Source organism: Oreochromis aureus, linkage group 3 (assembly GCF_013358895.1).
Source record: "Oreochromis aureus strain Israel breed Guangdong linkage group 3, ZZ_aureus, whole genome shotgun sequence".
Lineage (NCBI taxonomy): Eukaryota > Metazoa > Chordata > Actinopteri > Cichliformes > Cichlidae > Oreochromis > Oreochromis aureus.
The window spans coordinates 7,759,787-7,785,481 of record NC_052944.1 but is presented as its reverse complement, the minus strand read 5'-3'; the positions used below and the strand labels follow the sequence as shown (position 1 = coordinate 7,785,481).

General features: G+C 38.5%; 1 protein-coding gene across 10 annotated transcripts in view; it reads right to left on the bottom strand.

Annotated features, from left to right (window-relative positions):
- The window catches only part of ablim2 (actin binding LIM protein family, member 2), a 91,291-nt gene that overhangs the window by 10,374 nt on the left and 55,222 nt on the right, over nucleotides 1-25,695 (bottom strand). For 2 of the 10 annotated variants that reach the window (XM_039609285.1, XM_039609284.1), the window contains exons 7-19: nucleotides 20,647-20,734; nucleotides 20,066-20,124; nucleotides 19,048-19,089; nucleotides 16,983-17,060; nucleotides 16,717-16,860; nucleotides 15,901-15,933; nucleotides 15,264-15,381; nucleotides 14,168-14,434; nucleotides 9,484-9,591; nucleotides 7,757-7,810; nucleotides 3,655-3,692; nucleotides 3,362-3,470; nucleotides 3,222-3,280 (exon numbers count right to left, since the gene is read on the bottom strand). In XM_039609285.1, the coding sequence (XP_039465219.1) occupies nucleotides 3,222-3,280; nucleotides 3,362-3,470; nucleotides 3,655-3,692; nucleotides 7,757-7,810; nucleotides 9,484-9,591; nucleotides 14,168-14,434; nucleotides 15,264-15,381; nucleotides 15,901-15,933; nucleotides 16,717-16,860; nucleotides 16,983-17,060; nucleotides 19,048-19,089; nucleotides 20,066-20,124; nucleotides 20,647-20,734 (1,197 nt within the window). The remainder of the gene's footprint in view (nucleotides 1-3,221; nucleotides 3,281-3,361; nucleotides 3,471-3,654; nucleotides 3,693-7,756; nucleotides 7,811-9,483; nucleotides 9,592-14,167; nucleotides 14,435-15,263; nucleotides 15,382-15,900; nucleotides 15,934-16,716; nucleotides 16,861-16,982; nucleotides 17,061-19,047; nucleotides 19,090-20,065; nucleotides 20,125-20,646; nucleotides 20,735-25,695) is intronic. The other 8 variants (XM_039609286.1, XM_039609288.1, XM_039609287.1 and 5 more) reach the window with 8 other exon arrangements.

Below are 25,695 nucleotides of genomic sequence, written 5' to 3'. Positions count from 1 at the left end.
CAGACTTGCACTGTGTTAACCCTGCCAGCTGCAGTTATCATGCATTTTTTCTCTGTTCTTATAACTCTGTGCAGGCAGTGTGTCAAGCATACCATCTCATCCAAGTCTCTTTATACATCTGGCCTCACTGTCCACCACTAAACTCTCCAATCAGCTCCCTCCTCTGTCCCTTGTAAACTCAAAATCTGGATGTCAGTTAACTTAATCGAACAGAGCAAAAACAAAAATAACAATCTCTGGAGGTCCAGCTGAGACTCCATTCTTTCATTCTCATCACATATTGTCATATTTAAATGTTTCAAACCATCAAACACATTTGCATATTAGACAACATAATATAAAACAAAGGAAATATGCAGTTTTATATTCCAAATCTATCTGTGTGATAATGTAATTCACCTGCACAGTTAATTAATTACTGTTAAATCAATTGATTTATAATTGTTTGATTAAACACATTTTTTGGGGAAAGCTGGGTTTAATTTCACTTGTCACACCCAGGCCTGATTACTGCCAGAAGTGTTGAATCAAGAAACCTGTCTGAAAAAGTAAAGTAGGTTAAAAGATTTCAAAAAACAACACATCGTGTCAAAAAGAAAGAAACTGTCTAAAGAAACACCTGGGACTATGTCATTCTGCACATGAGTTAATTTCCAATTCTAAGGCATACTACAGTGTGACCCATTATCTAAAAATGTAAACAACTTGGAACATTGGTGAACCTTCCCAGGAGAGGCCAGACTACCAAGATTACTCAAAGAGTGCATCAATGAGTCATCTGGGATGTCATAAAAGAATTGGCAAGAAATGGCATCCATAGGAGGGTTCTATGGCAAAAACCACTGCTGACCAAAATAAAAACAAAGGTTGATCTGCCAAAAAATGTCTTCATTGTCCTACAGACCTTTGGGAAAATAATCTGTTGACAGATAAAATTAGCGTTTACCAAGAGTTAAACGTGGTGCTAACAGTGTGATGATGTGGCTACTTTGCTGCTTCATGACCTGGATGATTTGATGGAATCATGAATTCTGCTCTCTACCTGAAAATCCCAAAGGACAATGTCCTGCCATCAGTTCATGTCCTGAAGTTAGTTCATACAAAGCCAAGTAGGTTTGAATTACATTTTTCCCTTAACAAATTAAATAATCATTATTTAGGATTCCGGTGTTCTCTTTGTCTAGCGTTTAAAAATTGTTTCATGATCTGGAACATGTAAGTGGACAAAACCAAAAAAGGAAGAGGAAAAAAGAACATCTTCAGATTCTAGCCTTTACACTCAAACTTCATTCATGCCTTTAGCACCTCCTACCTGAATTATAGCAATAGCCACCCTGGGACACACTGACCCAAGGACACAACGACCTAGACTGTCCAAGCTGGGGCTCGAACCGGCAACCTTCCGATTACAAGGCGCCCTCCCAACTCTTGAGCCACGATTGCCCCGTGAATAATGATAGTAACTCTCAATTCACTGCTCAACACTAAGAATACTATTATAAATACTATTATAAATAGTGAGTAATGATTAGAAAAAGGGTTGATTTGGAGAAACTTGGAACACAGCTATCACAGCTATTTGTAAGCTGCAGCAATGTAGTTTAATTAATTTGGATTTTAAACAGACACTAAGTTAGGTTTCATTCTACTCCAAGAAAAGAAAAATCATTCTTTAAAAGTATAATATTGGAAACTGTGTCTTGATATTATTTTCACAGAAAGAAATATATGAAGAGTCTAATTCACTTGATTGTACTTGTAGCACATTAAATCCACCATGTTAACAATAATGTCAGCATGTGAAAAATAGTTCAATATAGTTTGCCATGACTTTGTTGTGGCTCTTGAGCTTTCATTTCCTCTTCTGTTCTGTTTGGTCTGCCTGTCCTCTATCCATCAACAAACACAGAGGGAGAGCAGCTATATTGCATCAGTGGCTCATATAGACTACCCCCAACGTCCTAAATAAACCAGAGCACTACCTGTGTGGACTGAATGGTACTGACTGGCCCTGTGAAATTTGATACCAGAGCTGTGATAAAAGGGAGGTGGATTTTTAAGGTAGAGCAACACATTTAAATGGTTTATATGCTACTCTGAGGTTTCCTGTGTTGATTAGTAGTCAGTGGGAGGCTAAACAAGGCTGGAAAGTGTTGGTTTGATAGAGCCATGGTGTAATCACATAGAAATGGAGACCCTGAATGGGAAACAGCACCAGGTAGTGGTCTAAATGGCAAAAGCTGTCAGATCCAGACATCTGTTCGCTCTATATTTGCTCAATTAAACTATAGTAGAAACAGGATAGCAACTTCATTGCAAGTAGGAGCCACTGTTGGTACTGATTTAAATGTATTTCTTCACATCTGATCACTGATCACAAGTAGTTGTGGTGACTGCAATGTGAGGTGTTTACCAGGTTACCTGGTAGAAGGCAAGTTGTTTCTAAACAACTATGCTCTGAGTTGAGCCGACTGCAGTCAGTATCAGAGTCATTGACAAAGTTTTGAAAATTACTGCTTTAATTTAAAAACACAAACAAAATTCCAACACGTTTCAGTTAATCTGAGTCATTCTGTGCCAGTAAGCGCAGCTTGTCTGTTTTACCAGAGGGGACTTGAGTCAGCTGGTATTCCTACATACAAGCAAAGTCTGTCATTTCACAGTTACAGTCACTATTTGTGAAGGAAATTCTGTTTCTGTGAAAATTTCACTGATCACTGAATGTAAGTAGTTAATTTGTGTGCATGAAATTTGCAACAGACTGTAAAATATTTGTGATTTTTGCTGATTTATCCCAGTCACCATGTTGAGGCACCAAAATAGCTTTGAAGACAGCAATGACTGCGAGTGGTCACAAACCTGGTCTCCATCTTCGAAGCAACCACTTGAAAGGCAACAAGACTGGAAGTGTATTCTCATGGTCACAGTAATTCTGGTCATGCTCCAGTCTCCAATCACTGTTTTCCCTAGTGCGACTGTAGCGTTAATGAAGGACCAAACTATGGTGAGTTCATCTCATCTGTAAATGTGAATTGGTTTGGCACTAGGCATTAACCATTAACTATTCTGTGTTCAGAGTTTCCAGTGCTAAGTCTCAGTAACACAGGTTAAAAAATTAAACCTGACTTGGACACTTTTAAAATAAGATCTTTGGCTGATCTACCAAAGATCTGAGATTGTGCATCTTGATGGCCATTCTATATCAGAATCTGTCTGCTCACCTTGTAGATGCCGTTTCTTCCATAGCCAGGTAAAGATGCAGACTTATTGTAAGGGAAATCTACAAAAAAGCAAAGACAATTATTTTCATTTATGTCAGCTCTAGTTCACCATCTAGCTAAGCTTGTTAATAGATACTTACTAGGTTGGGAAGTGTCAGTGGGCAGACTGCAGGTTGATTTGCGGGGGTCGATGTCCTCTGGACCCATCTGACCATCAATCTCACTCTTCAAAATCATCCAACTGGTCCTCTACAAGGAGAAAGTAAGAGACAGAGAGAAAAGGACAGAAAGATGGAAAGAGGTGACGGATGATGGCAAAGTATGAGTTAGTAAATTAGTGAATGGATGTACAGCATTTGTAAAGTTTAAGAAAATGACTTGAAAAGAGATATGGAAAGACGGATAAAGACAGAAACTGTACACACAGACCCACCTTGCTATCCTCACCATCCTGCCAAGATGTTCTAGAAGCTGCAAAACAGTCAGATGTTACATGACGTCACAGTTAATGTGCTGGATTATCTCTCTCTCGGCTCCCCTGTGCTGCACTATTAACACCAATATTAATCATCCCTGGACCCCTTTGCATGACATCATCGGCCACAGAGAGCATCCACAGGGAGCTCCACAAGCACAATGTTACAAACATGGAGAAAATTCATACTTTAACTAAAGGATTACACTGTACACTGTGGGACATTGGCTTGTTGGCCATAAGAGTCAGGATCTACAAGCCTAGTTACCATAAAACTCTGTATGTATATCCCTTGTCTCATTAGGATAGATAGAAAGGGCTAGAACTGACCCCAAAATGCATTTCTTTTACATTTATAACCAGTTTGCTAAATGACAGATGACCATGAACTCTCCTGTGAATCATTACTGTGCCAGAAGAGAATCGTAATGTTGCTTTGACAACCTTTCTTACTTAAGAACCAAATTTCAGCTTTCAAATTTATGTGCCAATGGCCAAGGGCATCAATTTCCTCTAAAGAATCAACTCTTTGTATTTGGTGAATTTAATTTTCCAGTCCTGTAGTTAATACTGAAATAAATAAACTGTCATCTGGAATCAAAATACAAAGTACAACATTATTTTATTACTTTTACTTACAAGTAATAGTATTATTATATACTTATCCTTCTTTAATCTCTCTGTACGAGATGTTAACAATTTCACAATTCTGAAAAACGCAACGCCAAATGGCAAAACTTTCAACATGACCTCATTCACAAAGGGCTTGGGACCAATTGGCAACCTCCTCGCAATCACAGATTGCTTGGGAAAAAATATCTATTGGAGAATAGTTAGTGGAGGCTGCTGTTAGAGTTAAGAAGTCAACTACTGTCAGCTACTCGTCGACTCGTGAAACAAAAACACAAACCAGAATCAGAGGACGCTTACCTTCGCAGTAAAAGTTAAAACTGTGAGGCAAAACTTTTACTCTAAACGCAAACATTTTCTTTTTCCTATTTGCGTGACACTTATTATCTCTGCGCTAGCAAGTGTTTTCATAAAATTTCATCTTGGTTGGCAGGGCCATAAAAGATGGTATCTAAGCCAGTGTGACTGAGGTCATAGTGAGGAACAGGCTAGTAGCTGTTTTGGTATTCAGGTGTTTACAATATCAATGTTGTGCATTCCTGGTGTCATTTGCACTTTTTATTTATTAGAATGCATTGCAACACAAGACAATTTCAGGAGTATAGGCACTTGATAGCCCAACGCAGTGTAAATTAATGTATATCTTCAGGTTGTGGGGCCAAGAGAAACTAAATCTTAAAATGTGTTGGTCACAGCTTTGTTGTAAACTTATCATACAAGCATGTGGAACTATTTGTGATGTTTCTGACATAATGACATTATGATGTTAAGTGAATTCATACGCAAGATTGTGTAAAACATTAAAACTTTAGAGATGACCCCTAAAAAACCTGGATCCAATTCCCACAAAGTAGGTGTAGCCCACTGAAAATGAACTTAAGCTAAAACACATCACAAGTCTAAAGGCAGTTAGGAGATCAGTAAAGGGAGGTGTTTTTCTTTTTTTGGCAAACAGTACACTTTGTCTGTGATCTAATGTCTGCTTGAATGCTTCCAATCTAGCTGTCAAAAGCCAGCTCAGTTGATTTACATGTCACTGTTACTTGTTGATAGTGATGATGATATCCTTGTGTGGTAGTGGTGACATTAGCTCCTTGGAGTCCCGTGTTCATGCATTTTGGGTGAGCCTGTGAAGTTAGACTAGATTTCTTAAAGTATGGAACATAGTCTAGGGTTACTAGAAGTGTAGACCAAAAATTATAATTTAGGTACACAACACAATAATTAGGGTAGAGACACAAAGAGACACTTCACCATACTAACCGAACATACTAACACAACATGATTCATGTGCCTGACCATTCACAGTGTACAGACAGTTACAGCATCACCAATGAAATCAACCAATGAGCTGGTGGAATGAGTGCACACATGCAGGAAGAGGATGAGCAAAAAACACCCATGGGCCCAAATCCCAAACAGCTCCACTCCCACATAGTTTGGATTAGGAAGATGAATAATCAATGTTTCACTGTGTGAGATATTGAAATTAGGGATATTTCTAAAATTGTTAAAAAATAAATTATAACATTGTGTAACAATGTTACCTACAGACCCAAAACGAGAGATAACCTGCCTTAAACTGAACAACGCTGATTTAGCAAATGTTTGATCGGGACTCACCGATATTTAGCCAGAGATTGACAGTAACGCGTAATCCGATTACTTTTTTCAAGTAACGAGTAAAGTAAGGGATTACTACTGCAAAAAAGTAATTAGACTACTGTTACTTTCCCCTAAGCACGCTGCATTACTGCGTTACTAAACTGTGAGTTTGTTTGTGAGAGTGTCTCATGACAATGATGTACGAGCGTGCAGCGTCCGTGGTAACAGACGAGCACAGATCAACAATGGAGTGGGTGGAAGTACTGACATTACTTTGAGTTTGATTCCGTAAAAAGTGACAAAAACATTAGTGTACACTCTGCGTTGGAAGAAAACTTCTTCCTACAGTGAAAAATTAAACTTCAAATCTGAGCGAGCACCAAGCACGCTGCCACGGGAATGTGAAATTCACAGAGAAACCCCCGGACCCCCCCACTGACATGACCGCTGCAATACCGGGCAAACCTGCACCCGCCCCACTCCTGCTAAACAGATGAAAATAGATTTAGAAGCGACAGAACTCAGTGCTGCTGAATCTTTGATTTATTTATTTTTTTGCTGTGTTTTACTTGCATCTATTTGAAAGAGTGAGTATAAACATAAAAAATTATTTTATTTTATATGCTGTAATATGCAAAAAATAGGTTTAATTGTAAACTAATTTCTTCCAGTCAAAGAATGTTGATTATAATTTTTTCTTGATGCAATTTGCATAAAGTTAGAAGATTAAAACTAATAAAACAATTTAAAAAAAAAGAAATTTATTTGACTCCATTATATATGATGGATTATGAAAAAAAAGCAGAATTGGGCTGGAAGGTCTATTGCTTTATTACCTATTCGGAGTGTGTATTATGTTTTTAAAAAGTAACAAAGTAACTAAGAAATAAAGTAACTAATCACTTTTTTCAAGTAACTTGACCAACACTGTATTTAACATACTCTATCCTATAGGTGCCAGTACCATCATTAAATGGGATAGTTCCCAAAAGCCTGCGATAAATGATTTCGGTAACAGTGAACACAAGTCATAGAAGTTTTTAAGCAATTTTAGGCAAACATGTTATACATATTCATATATATTCAACATATTCTGAAACGCTGGCTAACATAGAGAGGTACATTAAATACTTGTTTCTCCTTAAAGGAACAAAAAATAACAGAATAATGGAGAAAGGCATTCAAACTATACAGAAACTAAACAGGAAATATGCAGAATAATAAATTATCCTAAATCATACATTTCATATGCTGTTTGACATTTCAGCAGGAATTTTATCTGTTGTGTTGCAATGAAATGCAAACTGCACTGTTCATGACACACTGCTTGGATTACAGAAATTCTCTGGGAGCCACTGCAATATTCTGCATCTGTAAGCCTTTAAACTAAGAGACTATTCTGGATATTCTGCAGTGTAAAGGTATGGATGACACATCCATACCTTTACACTGCAGAATATCCAATTGGATTTTAGTAAAAGGAAGGTCATCTGCTCTCAGAGAAGGGTCATACTGTAGGTAGCATCATGTAACTCACACCTAAAATGTTTGATCAGAAACTTTGAGGGTTTTTTAAAATGATTATTTTATTTTGTTGTTAAATTGCCATAGCATTGCCCACCATCCAATTATTCAACAATCATGGATTCTGGGTGAAGTACACCAGTTCTATGCATGTAGATCCATAGAGCCTTCTAGACAAGCGAAGTTCTTAGAACATAAAGGAGGAGAACTGGAATGAATGACGTGACTGACAGGCAGCATGCAACACATCGTGCAGAGACCAGACCAGATAAAGAAGTGTTAAGGACGAAGTGGACTGTACCATGCTGTTTGTAGATGGGGGGTTTTCTATAGATATTATCTTTGACCATAGTCTCTGAAGATGGGAACAGAGCAGAAGAAAGAAAATGGAAGAAGCCAACATGGGCAGGGTAGAGAAAGAAAGAGAAAATGGAGAAAAAGAAGCATGAGTTAGCAGTTATTGCGGGATGAGATATATTTAAGAAGCAAACGGGGGAACAGGAAAGCTGATTCAACACAAGTCATTTGTCATTTTCATTTTGGCACCTCAGATAAATCAGCAATTTTAAATTCATGCAACATATTCAAAACACATTAATTTATTGGTCACTGTTTAAGGGGAATGGCAGGTCATTTGATGTAGAACAATTGAATGATCCTGAAAGATTAAAATCAGCAGCCACACATAATCCTCTAGGATCAAAAAATCCACTTGTATTAGCAGATTTGAGAGAATTTCAAATAAAATCATTCAAAAATGGCATCTAAATTATTAACATAAACATTAAACATAAGTCCAAAGTTGAAGGTTTGTTCAAGAATTGTTGCAAACACTGCAGTGCTAGTTAAAGTACCTTTGCAGAATGATGAGGACTGTGTGTTATCCCCTAAAGCTGATCTAATCCATCTTAGTGTCAGTGAACCTGTCTAGGCCTCTGATGGAGATGCTTAGTAACGACTGTCACACATTAAGACACGGCAGAAACACGACTCACAATAAAACAACAGATGCTGGTCATTTCTCTGGATTGTTTCAGTGCCTGCCAGCATTTGAAACAATATCCATATAAAAGCAATAAGAGCAATGACTATGAAAGCCATGAAGTGGATAATTTGCTTCCAGCATGACGGTTTTTTCCCCTTCTCCACGACTGACAGTATAATTGACAATGGGAATTATTTTTCCATTTCCCTCTTTGAGAAAGCAGCAAAGACAACAGAGTTAAATGTGACTACTTTTCCAAATGTTGGGATCTTGTGTCACTGCTGTTTGATTGTTTCTGTGCAGTTATTCTGAAATTAGTAAACAGTAAGAACACTGGGAATTAAAGTCCAAGAGTCCAACAGAATATAAAGAAGTCAAGTGCTAAAATATTCTGCATGAAAAAACCATATTAATCCTGTGAAGTTTATAATTAGTGTCTCTTTTATGAGTAAGAAGAATCTTGCCAATGTTACCAATTGCCTGGTCCTCAAAGCCTTCCTACCAGGTAAAGACAAACTTTCCTCTGCTGTTATGGATTTCTTTGAACTCATGTATGAAATAACTGGAAACGAAACTTATCCTACAAATGGAGCAGAACAGGTAGCTTTACATGGCATAGGTGGCATTCATCAAGCTGATTCGGGCCATTTAGAAGAACCCACTGGCTAAATACAGACACTGACACTTGTTCAAATAATAATCGAGCTCCATGTCTTTGATCTTCTTAATAGTGTCAAAAGCTTTTCTATGTAAATTACTAGAAAGAAATTGCATCAATTAATTTCATTTTATATAACTAAATAAATAAATGAATAAGACAAACTAGACACCCAATCTGAGTGAATTGCACTGGCTGAGATTTTAACTTTGCTGCAGTTAATCTAACCTGAACCTAAGTTCACAACAGACTAAACATCAAGTTTAGTTTAGTTTAGTTTGATCAGGATTCTATAATGGCTATGGTTAATGATGGCCTATTTTCTGAAGTGTAATGATGTGAAAATCGTGGGCTGAGCTGTGAAAAGCAGTCCTGTATGGCCTACCTGGTATGTGGAAATGCCGGGGAGCAGCCATGTATGTAGAAGTAGATGAGGGGGATTTGCCATCAGAATAGGTGGATAAGCTGGGGGTACTCCGACCGCTTTCACTACCTCCAAACGTGGAGGGCATTGAATATGGAAGGCAAAGGGGAAAGAGTTTGGAAGGAAAAAAAGGGAATTGGGGGGACAGAAAACAGTATTATGGTAAGGTTACTTATACAGCTCAGACATGCAGCTATTACTATAATACCTTATCCAGTGACTTGATAACCCAGCCATTTACAGTGTGTCTGTATTCATTATATCCTGAATAGTCAAATTTTTATGGAATGTTATTTGGGTCTTCTACCTGCTAACTGATGAGATTTATAAATAATTCTTGCTAGCACTTTAATGTAAATAATCTTACACTATGTTGTTCATCAGCCCAAATGAGATATTTTTAGATATTTACGGAGATTCCCAAGCACAGGAAGACATGTCTGTCACCTAGTGTACTTTCCTTTCAAAGTATCATTAAGAAGCTAAATGCAATGTAGAATTTCAGATGCTCATTCATCTTAGGCAACTTACATCTCAGCCTGTAGGATTCGGATTGGCATTTTTTATGACTCTTTTTTCAGTCTTACTGCCAACTTTACACTACAAGCCAAATTTACCTCGCATAAACACATTAATACAAAACTTTATTAATTTAAGAGTTTTCTTTAAATTATGTCAATGTATGAGGCCAGTTTGAAAGTACCAATTGTGGGATGTCCATAGAGTTCTTTATGTGTCTGCCATGTCAGAGGGCTCGCACATTGAGATAGAAAAGGCCTCTTGCAACTCTGCACAGGACAGCAAGAACTTGTTTTTAGTTTGTTTATTCTGATGCTGTAGAAGTTATTATGGAAAACCAATCAAGTGATTTATATGGAACTTATAAAGCCCTTGGAGTCCGGCCAGATGTCAACTCTGTGCTACTCTATGGTTTCAGAAAGTCCTCCAAAATGTTTGGAAACAGCAGCTGAAAAGCTTCTACCACACATCTACTACAAATCTTTGTTTGAATTATAAGTGACCTTATTATTGTAGGGTCTTTACCTTATAATATAAATGTAAAAAAACCAATAAAAGTTAGTATCATAGCACACCTAAAGGGCGTCGATGGCCTCTCATCACGTATCATTTTCCATGTGCTAAGTGTAACAATGTGACATGCTTTCGCATTTTGCTGACTGCATGCATTTGGGTGCTGTGTATCTATGATCACAACCAGGGCACACCCACTGTTACAACACAAGCAGGCTGGGTGATGGAGTCACTGACAACAGTGAAGCCAAAAGTAATAAACACTCTACATCCAGAGCTTTGAGGAAGAAACACAGAGGGGATTGAGACTGTGTCTCTGTGTGAGAGTGTTAGCTGACTGAACACACATACTCATCTCCCCTTAGACACAGAGGAATTATGGTCAGGGATCTGGATGCAAGTGGATGAGATCACTGTCACGCAAGTCTAAGTGATCCCCTTCACATACAGAAACACACACATACACACAATAGTACTGTTAGTGCGGGTCTAAATGTAGGGCAGATCATCCATACAAACATCTGGAGCTAAGACAAGAGGCTAAGAGAGTTTGGGAGGAGATGCATTACAGTTTATCTCAACAGATTACACAATGTCAAAGTCATTCATTTATCAAAAACCAATAACACAAAACAAGATATAAAAGATGGCTTTGGGATCATTAACAAGGAATCTGGGGATTAAAATGAAAACATGCATTTTTCATCCTTACAAGGTTCTTTCCTAAATATTCATTATGAGTGTCACTTCATTTCAAAACACTTTTTGCCCCTTAGGGGGTAATCTGCAGAGCAAAACATCTGGATAACTTGAGTGCAGCTGACAGCAAGTCTTAATACTACAATAAAACATCATTAAAACACAAGTCTGTTACATAAAAACAAACAGCAGTTCCAAGGCAACACTACGCTGCATGCCACTGCAACTGGAAACCAGATCCCAATTTACAGATCAGTCTGCTTGGTCTGTTTCATTTCTGTGTTACTCCTCTCTTTCATCTTCCCCATAAAAGAGTTCCCATCTCAGCCTCTTCACCCCAAACCCTGGCCCAAGTGCTCGTGATTTTCTGTGCAAAATGTGTCTCCACCTCTTAAATCACTCTACAAGTACTCTTCAAATTGCATTAAAAATGAAAACTACTAAACAAATATTTGAGCTTAATAGTCCTTGCGCAGCCTTTTGAAGACGTGGGCATTTGTGACCTTGCATGCCCTTTAGTCATCAGTAAACTAGTCTCTCTGATAGTGCTAAATGCTGAAACGACTGGAAAAGTCACACTGATAATGAAATTTTACAAGAGTTTTCTCAAGCTGGTATTTATATAGTTCTAAAAAAATTATTAGCAGCTTATCTAATTATCCATTTGTTCATTTTTACCCATTAAACCAATATGGATGTGCTCATAAAACTAAATTTAAAACAGCAGCCAAATGTAGCCCAAGGCACAAGCAGACAACACTGCTAACATGAGTTTTAATGTTCATATTATTGGATGGAGCAGGTACAGCAGGTCAAAACTGAAATGGTAAGTTAAGTGATATATTAATATCAATTAATATATTATTATCTATTGTGGGTGATAAATTGTTTCATACACGTGTATGATTGCCTGAAAGTGGGAATATCTCTAGACTCCACATTCACTAGTGGTGCACTAGTTTGTGTTTATGGTTTTATTGCTGAATCAACTGATTAGTGGTGGTATTAAGTGTTTTCTTTAAACCATGTCATGGAATATTTTATTGGGTCCGTTGCTGAAAAACTGACAACATCTGCAGATGCAATCATATGAAAAAGAAAGTTTTCACAAGGCTTGATGCAGTCCTGTGACAAACTGAACACACACATGAGCTACCTTTAGCAGCAACAACTTGAAGTACTTGTTTTCTTTACGACTTTATCACTATCTCGCATAAGATTTTTAAGAAAAATGTTGTTCCTCTTCTCTTCAACATTTCTTCTGCTCATTGATGTTTGCGGGTATTTGTTCATGTACAGCTCTCTTAAGATATCTATCAGTTTGAGGTCTGGACTTTGACTGGGCCACTGCAACACCTTGGTTCTTTTCTTTTTCAGCCATTCTATTGGGATCATTTTCCTGTTGCATGCTGTCCATTATGAGCAAACGTCTCCACTTTGATCTCATCTGTCCAAACGATATTGTTCCGGAAGTCTTGTGGTTTGTTCAAATGCAACTTTGCAAACCCAAGCCATGCTGGCCTGCTTTTTTAGAACAGGGCTTCCAAACAAGCCATACTTGCTTAGTGTTTTCTTATTGTACTATCACGAACTTTAACATGAGCTTTGAGTTTTGGACACACTTGCCAATGACCAACTATTCAAGTGTACGACATTTGATTAGCAAGCACCTAGCTGCTACTTATCCTCTTAATCCTCTCTGACACAATTTAGATCTTTGACATACACAACAGACTTTTCCAATGATTCTGTGTTAGAAATTTACCATTAATCAGTCATCGAGTTAGAAAACCTTGATTCTCTTCAAATTCATATCAAATTCACGGTGATAAAGTCTATATTATGACAATGAACAAGGGATCATTCAAGAAAAATAGCAGAGTGGATCTAAGATCAAAGCTAGGCTGTACAGACAAGCGCAAAAATCTAAATCGCCCTTAACCATCCTCTAAAAGTCAATACCAGATGTATCAGGGTCACAAACAGGTCTACAAGGAGTTAAACCATGCATAACAATAACCACATTCACAGACACAAGTGAACAGGGCAAGCAGAATGAGAAAAAAGGAGCAATCCTAAAAATATATCTTGATGCATCCCATGAAACCCGACAACACCACAATACCAGAACACAACATCACAAAACCTGCTATCCATTCCACTACAGGGAGAGGAAACACAGAAAACAGAACTGCTATTGTCTTTACCGTTAGGAGGAGGTAAACTGAGATGCAGGGATGTCCTAGGTTTAGGGTCAGGTAGGGGGTCCTGTTTGAACCCTGAGAGGTGAGGGAGATCAGGGGATGAAGGAAAGCGAGCTTGTTGAATAAGCCCCCAGGCAGGGGTTACATTATGCGAGGGAAATGTGAAAGGTACTGGTTTGTGATGTTGATTTCAGGGATGTGTGACATTGTAAACCGCATCAGTGGTTTCATGGCTTTAGTTCAAGAATCAGTGAGAATACAGAATGAAAATAAAGCTTCACGAGTGACCCAAAGTTTACAGCAGTTCACACCAGTATAGTCACTCTGTTTCCCATTATGGCTCATAATTCTATGGTAAATCCAGGTCTAAAACATACACAGTGAGAGTTTCCAGCACACGGTTAAACTGTTGGTAAACCCATGCGAAGTCAGGTCATTGGTCACAGCACTCCATTCTGTAAGACCTTTGATCTTAGTCGAATACAGACAGGACTGGTTTGCTGCTGAATCACCAGGTTTCCATGCTTCTTTTCAGGCATCTTGGAAACCAGCTTTTGGGACACTTTAAAGCCTCTTCTAAATATTTATTAAATATAGAGATTTTTCTTGGTTTTTATTATTTTTCTCTTTTTAAAATTTTAGCAGCAATGATTCCAGCAAGTAGTCCATTGTCTGCATTGGACCATGTCTTAGTCTTTAGTCACTGGTACCTCTAAAGTAAGGGATATAGTTGTGCTGCTGCAGCATAGCCAGGGTGGTGGGATTTAGGTGTAAAGACAAGCCTGCACTACCACCTATTGGTGTAGGTGAGTACTTGCCACAACTACCACCGCCACTGATCCCTTCAGCCCCACCAGAATAGTACATGGGTGGGGAGGATGTGTTCCTGGCCCAGGTGGAGGGGTACTTAATGCCACCCATGAGGGCTGGGGGTAAAGCTTGGCTGCTGTGTTTACCGGCAAGGTATATCTCCGGTCCTAGGTATCCAAGCAAATCACAGGAGAGTACAAAGGAGAGTACATTACCACAAAGTAATGGCAATAAATGGCTGGTCCTTTTAAAAAGAGGCCAACAGCATACAGAATACCACACAGTATACATATATATATATATATATATATATATATATATATATATATACATATGTTCATTACAGACCACAGAAGAAAACAGTTCCTAGGCTTATCTTATCACTACCTGCAAATATGCTAAACATATGTAATGACTTGATGAAGAGCATACAGGTGGACGCTGGGGTGGTGGAGGGGTTCAAATAGCAAGCAGTGATGCTGTGCAGCAGCATTAATATGTCAGAAAGATGTTTAGCTTAAACAGACCACCAAGTTGGGAGAGTGTATTTGGTCTATGACGAGAGTAAAGCATGTTGTATATGATACAGCACAGCTTGAGATCTTTGACTAAACTAGCTTGGAGGCTTTGATTTTCTTTGAAGTTCTGTCAAGACTATCCCTGCAGTTTTGATGCACTTGTACTTTACTTAATAATGGTGCAAATGCAAGTTTTGTATTGGGACTTCACTTAATTCTGCAGTCAACTGAGTGAAAACAGTGACACTCTGCAACTTTGCTTTTATATAGTAATACAACCAAAAACAACCATGTATAAATTAAAAATAAAAAAGTAATGCACTCAGTGAGCACCCTGTGTCCTATTATTAGTCTAGTGTGACTGAGCCATAAACTGTTGGATCTAATACAGGTTAAACCTGGACATAATTAGAGAGTAAGACCTTTCAGCTTTTCAAAAGGCCACAGTGATGTATGGATCATGGGGTTTTGCTAATACCTGGTCGGCTGTAGTTCTGAGGGGAACGAGACGGGGTGTACCGCCCATAGCCCCCCAGGGAGCTGTTAGAGCTGGGGCTCGACGGCCTCCGTTGACGGGGTGATTTTTCCCCATCACCCTGAATACACAAACACAGAAGATAAAAACAGAGTTAGTACATTCTATGGACTCAGTCCTTAATTTCAACATCAGAGAAAAACGTGGGGGAGACTCGATTTCTAAAATATTAATAGTGAGGCAGCTCAGTTATGTTGCTCAAGTCACACCAAGGAGCGAAGATAATACAACGTCAAGATAACAGGAGTGAGGAGAAACCTGTGTGCTTATTTTTATGATTAAGAGCAGAACTCATTTCAAATATGTATCAACAAATGGAGCAAATGGATTGGATGTTTTTCAGAGTTTGAAAACAACATGCATGTTCTATTTTAAAAACAATCAGATTACATATATTTTTATTGCTTGTGCTGTTATACTGATCAGAAAACTAGCCTAGAAAACTCTTATGTCCTAAATATGGCAAACAATTTGTTTGTGTCCACAAACACATACACTCACACACTCACACACAAGCACACGAAAAGGCACTGATGAAGTATGATTTACATCCACATTGAGACACAGTGCATCACATTACCTCAGTAGGAGTAGGAGAAAGCAGCTGGGGAGACTGCAAATGAAAATGGGGAAAGAGCCAATGATTAGGAAAAACTCATATGTGAGAATATATGAGTTAACCAACCAGCAATGAGAGTGGGAGTGAGCAATGATGTCCAAATGCAAGGACATTGCTGATGAGTGAATGAGGAAGTTTACAGTTCAGCTTATAAGGTCAGGACTGTGAAGCTGTGGCTGAACTGCAAAGTATTGCGTCAGTGTGGCACTAATGAATGACTTCACTGTGATTATGGAGGATGAGGAAGGTGAAAAATAAAACGATAAGACAGGGAAGAAGCTATACAAGGAAGGTTTCTCGCTCAAATTGCATTCATTCACTGGTGTGAGACAGAAAGCAACCTGTGAACAAATCAGTTCTTTCGAGATAAAAGGATGACTGGATGTATTAAATCATTAGACAAAAAAAGACACATTCCTCTGGTTTTCAGTTTAAGTCTGGATATATGCTGCATACATTCAAATTCACCTTAACAAACAATATCCGTACAGAAACACTTGCTCCATATCGCCCATATTTGGCTAGTCTCTGGCTGACACTCATTAACAGTTAAGCAGGTAAGAATGTAGTGAATTCCATTTACTCTTGTTACTGTACCAAAGTTATGTTTACTTGCTTTCTGAGTGATTTAAAACCCCTTTAGTTACAATTTTACTGAAACTTAGATTTGTTTTATAGAAGTATTGTTCTATTCTCATAACGGAGTCATGACAAACCATAAGAATTACCAGGGAAAAAGTTCATCACAGCAGCGTATGAAAACGGAGTCGGTGTTACCTCTCCATAGTGCCTCTCGTCAGATGGGTAGCTGACATAGGGAGAATAAGACAACATGTCAGGCCTATCTATGTTATAGATGGCCTTGGTCTTTGGAAGGGCTGCCAGGTCCTTGTAGTCCAGCATCTCCTCTCCTAGCTTGGCCTGGCAGCAGACAGGAGACAGATTTTGTTTTTACTTGCATCCTACTGACACTTGGAGGAGCGCAGAGGTACAAAAGTCATCTGTTGCTCCCCTGGTGGTGAATAGAAGTGATGCAGTCTTACATAGATGACTCTGCTGGGAGAGCCCGAGGCGCTGGATGCCGGGACTGAGGTGATGCTCTCTGATGAAGTCCGGGTCACCTGGAACACACACACACACAACAGTTTTAAACACACTGAATTATGACAGGCTAAGAGAGGTGGCATTCATGTAATTACTGCCATCCATTCAAACTCAAGTAAGATATATTATATACAGCGTTTTATCATATACATTTTTTTATTATTCAAAGCTGCCCTTTTGTTTCTTTAGGGTAGTAATGTAACAACAAAGAAAATCCTATAAACGTCTTATCCTGAATGGCTGCTTCGACTGCTGCGAGTTTTTTCATCATTATTGATAAAAAATAGTAAAAACAATCGTCTTCCCAGAGAAGTGTCCTCTTAAACTCAAACCCCAAAAGTTTTGCATTTACAGTGAAATAAGTCAAGAAGCCAGACCACAGTTGTATCACAGTCATGTTTTAAAAAGTACAGCTTCAAACCTTAACATCATGATTGTAATAATAAAAACACAATTAAAGTCAAAGTCCAATTATTTGTCAACTCGCCTATCCATCCAGATCACCTCTCTACAAAAACTGTGCTCCATTAAGGTTAGAGTTATGCCCAGCTGTGGACATGGACAAGCAGAAAACAAGGATTACTAGTCAATCCTGTTATACTTTTCTCAAGCAAGTCTGCTTTAAGTCCATCCAACAGCCAATCAGATCCATGATAAGACTACTCTCCAAGAGAAACCATAACATCTGTGGAACTACATCACGTTAGTCCTGCTTTGTGCCTGTCATAATTTCCATGACCACTAGAGGACACTGTCGTGTCATTATACAGTTGACTAACTGTCACTCTTCAAGTTGGTTGAAATTTGTAAACAGATGGAAATAAACTTCTCCTCAAACTACCTTTGGGGAACATTTTTTCATTTGTTTTATGCTGCATTCAAAGACTGGGACCTGGACATGATGTACATGTTGTTTACCTTATTGCTGCATTATTGTTCATGCCTTAACAGTTCCAATGCCTTTATATAAATATTGCAAAAACTCAAACTTAAAAAACACATTTGAAAGTATAACTGAAAAGATAATATGTGTTAGAAACAACATCTAGATGATGGCAACAAGAGAGAACTAAACCATGGAGAAGGATGACAGTAATGTTAACCCAATGCTGAATATTTGGCAGACAAATGGTAAACTTTAATTCTCCAACACTGTTTTCATGACAATCAACTTGGTTAAGATGTAAATTGTAACAGTTAGCGTTGATATTATGATCACACTTCAGACTCAGCCTGTTAGCCTAGTGTAGCATAAAAACTCAAAGCAGGAGTAAACAGTTAATCTAGTCCAAGGTTCAGAAATATGCTAAATATCACTTCTAAAGGTTCTATCAATTTAATTTCAATAAAAAGACAGTTTGAGGTAAGTTTTCTAGTGAATCTAAATCTTCTCATCTCCCTTTTTAATTCCACTTCTGCATAACTTGAATCATTTTTCTGTTATTACAAGGGTATTTTGTTTAACACAAGCAATAAAAGCACACATTTTAATTCCTCAAAAATTCAAACAGCAAATACTTACTTTACACAGAGGGCGCAGTGCCTGTATTAGTGAAGCTGTACTGGGATCAGTACCGATGATGTTTAAGTTGAATGAGAGAGAGTGAACTTTCCATCATACGGCAAATTAAATATTTGGAGAATCGTAACAGTTGTGTTTGATTTTTTTAGCACATTTTTAGCACGTTGAAACAAGATAGAAGCATCCACTCTGTCTGGCCAAGCTGCGTGAGTGTTGCCCTCTATGGATGAACTGCTCAGGGGACCATTCTGGGTACATGCGCACACAGATCCTCAGCATCTTTAGTCACATATGTCAGCTCTGCATAGCACCAGAGTAAGTAACAAATGTAACTTTAACACTTTGTGTTGCTGTGGCTGCTTCTCAGCATGAAGACAATGCAGCACTAAGTTGTCAGTTCTAAACAACCCATGCAGCAGATGGTTGTGAGGGGAGGGGAGCTGAGTGGGGTTTTGGTTGCAGGGACGTACAGGAGCACCGACCTGCTGCTCGAGGCCATCATTGAGCTGTATCCGGACCTGCTTCTGGGAAGGAGAGGGGTGACGATGAGGAATGAGGAAGGGAGATGGAGGAAGGGCAGACAATGGCTGATGCAATGCTCAAACCAGAACCTATTTTTTTAAAAACTGACTCAATTACATTTTTCTTTATTTACCTTCAGCTTCACACAATTTTCTTTTGATGGTGATTCTTGTTATGCATTTTTGTTGGTGATATTTTGTCTCTGTTATTACTCTATAGTCTGTATAAATTGTTGTACTACTTTAATGACTGAAAGGGACCAGCAACAACAAAAGGAATGACATGAATATATTCATAGGAATGTTCTTACTGATGAACATTTTTATTTACAATGAAACAAATTATGAAATGTTAAAGTTTAGAAAGCTAAATGAAAAAATGCCAGATGAGTTGTAAAAATGTTCTAAATTATTATTGTTGTTGTTTTTTATTTCAGTGGATATTGCTGTGGACACTGGGATGTGTTGGCACCTCTACTTTAGGTATTAGGTCTATTTAGGGGGAAAAAAACAAACTTTAAAAACAAAAAAAGAACTTTTTAACAAAAATTTGCAATAAAGACTGAACTGTGAACTGCGTAGCTTGTAGGGATAAAAAAGGGCAAAAAGCTCCTGAAACTGCAGTTCAGCAGTTCATGTTAAGAACACGAAAGAAACCTCAGTGACTGTCTAACACAGACCCAAATCTTCCTCCTGCTCACTATTTCATGCACACAAGAAGGTTGGAGAGCTCCATCATAATTTCCTGGGACTATGAAAAATTCAGTTTTTGAAACTGTGTTTTGGGCTCATTGTGGTATTCCACTTTCTATATTCAAAACAGCTAAACTCAACCACTGACTGTGCTATATTCAGAGGTTTTTCAAACTCTTCCCTTTTAACTTCTGAGGAATCCATGACAAGGGAGTATCAGAGCTTTATCTCTTCTGTCATTTATTTACATATATATATATCTGTCAGGACTGCCTTTACCACCCACCTTACTCTTCTCCTCCTGCTTGGCTGCTTGTCTGCATGGAGGATGCCAGATAGAAGATCCTGAAGACACAGAGAGACAGGCAGCACCATTTGCACTTTCATGTTGTTGAAAGTGGGTCAAATATTAAAAATTGGTTTAGTTTAATGAACTATTTGATTGATTTAAATCATACATTATGTCATAACTTATTACTTTATAAATTGGAGCGACATATTTTATGCTTTTTAAATCAGAAATAATTGAATTAATTTACTGTCTGCTTTGTGTTAATGACAGCAGCAGTTGACAGAATCTCTGTTACTAAACTAATGTGACTCAAGCACACATGTGCCTTATTTATTCACCAACACACATTGGGTTTATGAAACAGAGTAAAAGAGAAAAGAGAACGTGATGAACCAAAAAGTGATGTCGCGACTAGAAAATTAGCTCTTACTGCCTAAGAATAGAAAGTAATGTGCTTTAGTCTAATAATAGATCATGAGTTTTAGCACTGGATCCTCTGTGGTTAGGCAGGAAAAACTACACTGCCTATCCTGACAGGTAGGAGCTATAATAAGACATATGAAGGCTGCTTCTACCTTGCAGGTACATTTCCTCTCCCTCTGCAAACATCTGCTCACACCGGACACAGCGTGCACATGTGGGGTGGTAATGCTTCTCGCCAGCCTGTTGATCAAGAAATTAAAACACATTAGCACACTGCAGTAGTTACTATTTATCATATCTCCTAAGCAATGCAGTCTTAAAAGAGACATTCTAAAAAAGCAGAAGAGGAAACAATACATTGCTTTCAGATGGCAACCAGTATGCTTTCAAGCCTGCAGTTTAAATGTTCTTTTCATTCAATGAACGATGTGATTTAGTCCCTATGCCTAACACATTCATTGAAAAACCTCTGTGTTACCATCTATATTTATATACATAAGCTCTCTTGGAAAATGCATAATTACCTCATTATGAATAAGTTGCAAAATGAACAGTGAGTTTCAGGAGTGTTGCTGAGCTAAAGCTAATTCAGGGACAAAGGGAAACGACTTCTGTTAAACTACAAAAATTAGGTAGTTTTATCATTTAGCCACAAGATGGAGACATTGCCATTCAGACAGAGCACTGCAGGAGTAACACATAAAATCCTTTTGACAAAAAGGATTTAAAATACATACATGACATTTGGCTTAATCCTGTATTTATACAAATTCCCCAAATACGTTTTCTCCATAAGTACCATGAAGCACTGTGTATGATGGCCTGTGTGTTAAGCATGGAGCTCCTGTGTGTTTAGCATGGAGGCAACATGTTATCTCCAGAGCTTGTCAGAATCCACAAAGTGGTGTGATGGGAGGGAGTTGTCACAGTGAGGATGAATGAGTCTGTGATATTGATTTTGAGGCACAGTGTGGATTGTTTCTTGACTTGCGAAACTGCTAGTGACCGATAGTGAACTGCTGTGACCTGGTCAAGTGTTGGGGACTGTCTGGGTTCATTTTTGGCTGTGGAAGCTGATTTGACTGACACTGACACTGTGTGCATGGATCGTTTGGGTAAGTTGTCCACTTTCTACTTCCATCCCTAAGAGCAAATATTACATTTGGTCAGTGTTTTCCTCAACAGGAACTCAGAGGGAGTTTTTCTTTTCTTGACAGATTTTTCAAGCTGTTTCATGGATTCAAACTAGCAAACCTTAAAAAGCATCCTATTCTCTTAAGTTTCACAGTCTTTTGGGTGATTTTCTTAATCCAGATCCTTATTCTGTCTCTTTTCATGGCAACAAAAACCACCATTACTGAAAGTGAGCAGAATTGTCTCATTCTTGGCAGTTTTTCTTGTCCTAAAACACGTATGATTTATGGACTCAGTAATAAACAAAACAAGTCAAGATGGAGGTTTATTGGAATTGAGTCATTCTTTTTCTCTCCATGCAAAGAGATTTCATCTCGCTGTAACAGCGGTCTGATTACGTGCAATACCTCTGAGGCTCCTCCACTTTGCTGCGTCATTCTAATAGGGTAGGATACCAGAAAACAGGATGTCATCACCATATTTCTTGGCTAACACCCTGCTTAATGCTTGCTGAACCAAATGGACAGCAGATGGAAAGAGGAGGCAACTAGGCACAGAAATGTACTAAAAAAAACCCAAGAAGAATCCAAGTCTAGGTGTTACTGACAGAAAAACAAAAGGCCACCTGTTTAAAAACTGATAGACAGTGCTGATGCTATGCCAGAAGTTCATATTTGAATTGAAACTGAGAGAAAAGAGGAAGCTGACCTAGGAACTCCAAGAACTAAGAAGATAAAAGGCCGGAACAGGATTGAAATTCAAACATGGAAAGTATGAGAGAGGCGGAAAGAAGATAGAACTGCTATCAAATCCTTCCTTTGTCAGCACAGGGAGGAGAATGATCCTATTCAGTATCCTGCAGGACTGGCATATCAAGAAAGAAGAAGGGGGCTCAGGAACGGTTTGGGGGGAAGTTGAGACTGAAAGAGTCTAATTAGATTTTTACTTAGGAATGGGGCTGTAGCTGGTCAGCCAAGGTTGAAGTTTGTGGCTGAATCTCATGCAGAGTATGGCTTTAGATAATGGGAGAGCTGCTTTTTATATCTTTACTACCTACAGCCCATATGCTTTCTCAAAATTATCCTACCTCTATTGCTCTCTCCATTCGCTCATCTCACAATTCCAGGAACCAGTCAGGTGAGGGATGTGATTCATTTAGAAGACTGGAATAAATTTGTGGCAGTATGAACACACAGAAATACAAACATGGTCTATGGTGTGCAATCCAGTTGACATACATCAAGCTCTGTGTTGTGTCACAGGTTATTAGAACACAACAGCAATGGGATCTTTATCCAGCTCATGATTTTACAGCTCAGTTATATATACTGTAAGAGACAAAAGTACTGGCACGAATGCTGCGTCATCTGATACTGAAATCAGAAGTTTACCTCAGAATATATTCAACTTTAAAGTAAATGGACTGACATCCCAGTCTTACAGACCACTCAAAGTGCTTTAGAATACGATTCATACAGCACTTCTGTTGAATACAGTTTGAGTACTTTATCTACTCATTCATTTAAATACAGAACCTTATTAAAAAGTGACATTCATATCTCAACTGCACCACAAAGTGATCTTGAACACTGAAACCAACTGGTTAAAAAATACTGAAGCCTTGTCTCTGATGTTGAAGGTAACACATTTAATGTTTCTACCATGTTTCAAACTAACACTGAACTTAATAGTCAGTATGAACAGTGACAGAAATAAAAATGCCAATGAAGCAAATTAGGCAATGATCAGTAGCACAGATGCTTGGCTGACAGCAGAAATACTTAATCTCAACAGGTATAGTTTGGGTGTTACATATTATTTTGGCTCAGCTCCGTAAGTTTAAACCTTTCAATAATGTTTGTGTAGGTTCTCAATCATCCAGGTCATGGCAGTGTAAAGTGCTTAAGTCAAATGAGCTGAACTACCTTGGGCTGCTCATCCAAAATGCTTCTTCATTTCATGTCCTTTCATATTCCTGCATTGGTGAAAGATGCAGAATACAAGACAATATGTCTGCCATCCTGGTTACATATGTTTCAAGTTCTTGAGTCAAAGGCATCTAGACTTCTTTTAGGTTCTTGGTTCTTCTTCGTCTTTTTTTACTATTCCCAGTGTTTTCAGTTACTTGGCATTTATTGCTAAGGTCAACTTAGACTGCATGTTGCTCTTGCATTGTCCTCTATGTCCCAATTTCAGCCAAGCATGACACATCACAGTGTCTACTCTCACTGTTTCACTGACAAAGTGACTGACTGACTAACATCTTGGATGAGAGATAAATGCCATGGCACAAGGAACACCGGGCAACAATAAACATAGCTTCAATTCCATTGCTGCCATCTGCAGTTACTGAGTCAGTGCAGTATGACCTCTGTGTGCTCTTTGATCTCAACCAAATGTCACGGCATTTTGAAAGTACAGTCTTTCAGTTACTATTTCAAAGTGCAGCCTTGCACAGCTAGAATAGCTGGAATCTCCCTGAATCTCACACATGAGACAGCATCATCAGTCAACCCTGAATGCTTATGATAAGGCAGTAACAGCCCAGCTAACTATTAGCTAGCTGAAGTTGTCTTTCTATGGTAGATCCTATGGACATTTATAACTTCATTTGCAATTCCACCTCATGCTGCTAACTCTAGCAAAGGTGTTAAAATAAGGATCAAAAATGCCATTGTTCTGTTGTTCTGTCCCTCATATCTGATGACACACTTTAAAACATGCACTGCTTCATCACGCTCACCGATGAAGATGAACCAATGGTTTTAGTCAAAGAAAGTAGTCATTTGAGGACACTGAGGTGAGAGGCAGGTGACAGTGTGCAATCTGTGCTATAGCTCCATGGCTGCGTGATTCTCTGCCACTCTTCTTTTATTTGTTATTGCTGTGTTCCTTCTTCCAGAATGGAAATCATTCCTTTAGCATTTATCAACGCACGCACCATCTGCATCTGCTGTTGCAATCTCATTAACTTGTGTTACATCATATCACCCCGGAGATTCAACTCCCTGTAGTTTTCATGCAACAATCAGAAGTCTAAACTTTGGCAAACATTTTATTCTGATATGGGTGTTTGCTTTTGCTGGAGTTATGAAACTTGTTATGGAACCACAAAAGCAGCACTTCACTTTAGACTAGGTGCAGTTCAACCTGGATATTAAGTATATGTTTCCTGGAAAGAGACGCACCCTTAACAACTATAGTATGCTCAGTAAACACCAGCAATTACAAGAAAACTAACACACACAATACCTTTGGCTGTTTTAAGGTATGTGGTGTTACTGTAAACCCCCATGGTAAGAGGTTGTACTATATGTCTATGTGCGCCACAATGTTAGAAACATTTATAATGTATTTGCATTTGCAAATATGATGAATTTTTAATGGTCTCTTTGGGGAAATGAGGTCAGTCCTGGAATCAGTTAAGTGGAAATATGAGCATGAGAAACATGTAAAATACAACTCGCTGTGTTTTTCTGTAGCCTCTTTCTCTGTCTCCGATCACATACTTACCCACTCTGTTTTAAGCTTATAGGGGGTCATTGGATTGCTGGGGGTTTCTCTCTTTTATATTATAAAACACAAAATAAAGCGCCGTGAGGCAACTGTTGTTTAACGCTATATAAATAAAAGTGAACTGAAATGCACTGAATTGTGCAGGTAAATGAGCTTCCTCCGAAGGGTGACTGGCCTCTCCCTATGAGGAGTTCAGCCATTTGGGAGGGGCTCAGAGTAGAGCCACTGCTCGAACTGCCTCGACCTCACACTGGAGAGATAATATCTCTCGGCTGGCCTGGGAACGCCTTGGTGTTCCCCCAGACAAGCTGGAGGAACTGGCAGGGAAGAGGGAGGCTTCTCTGCTTAGGATGCTGCCCCTGCGACCCGGCACTGGATAAGCAAAAGAAGATGGATGGATGAATTGATCTAAATTGAAAACCAGTCTAAGTAAGCCATTTAATGATGACTTTTTATTAATAATTCTTTAGCTTGTGTACAGGTTCAGTGTCTCATACTGAACTTTATCTTAAATTATGTGCCCTATAACAGAACATTTAAACTACCTAACA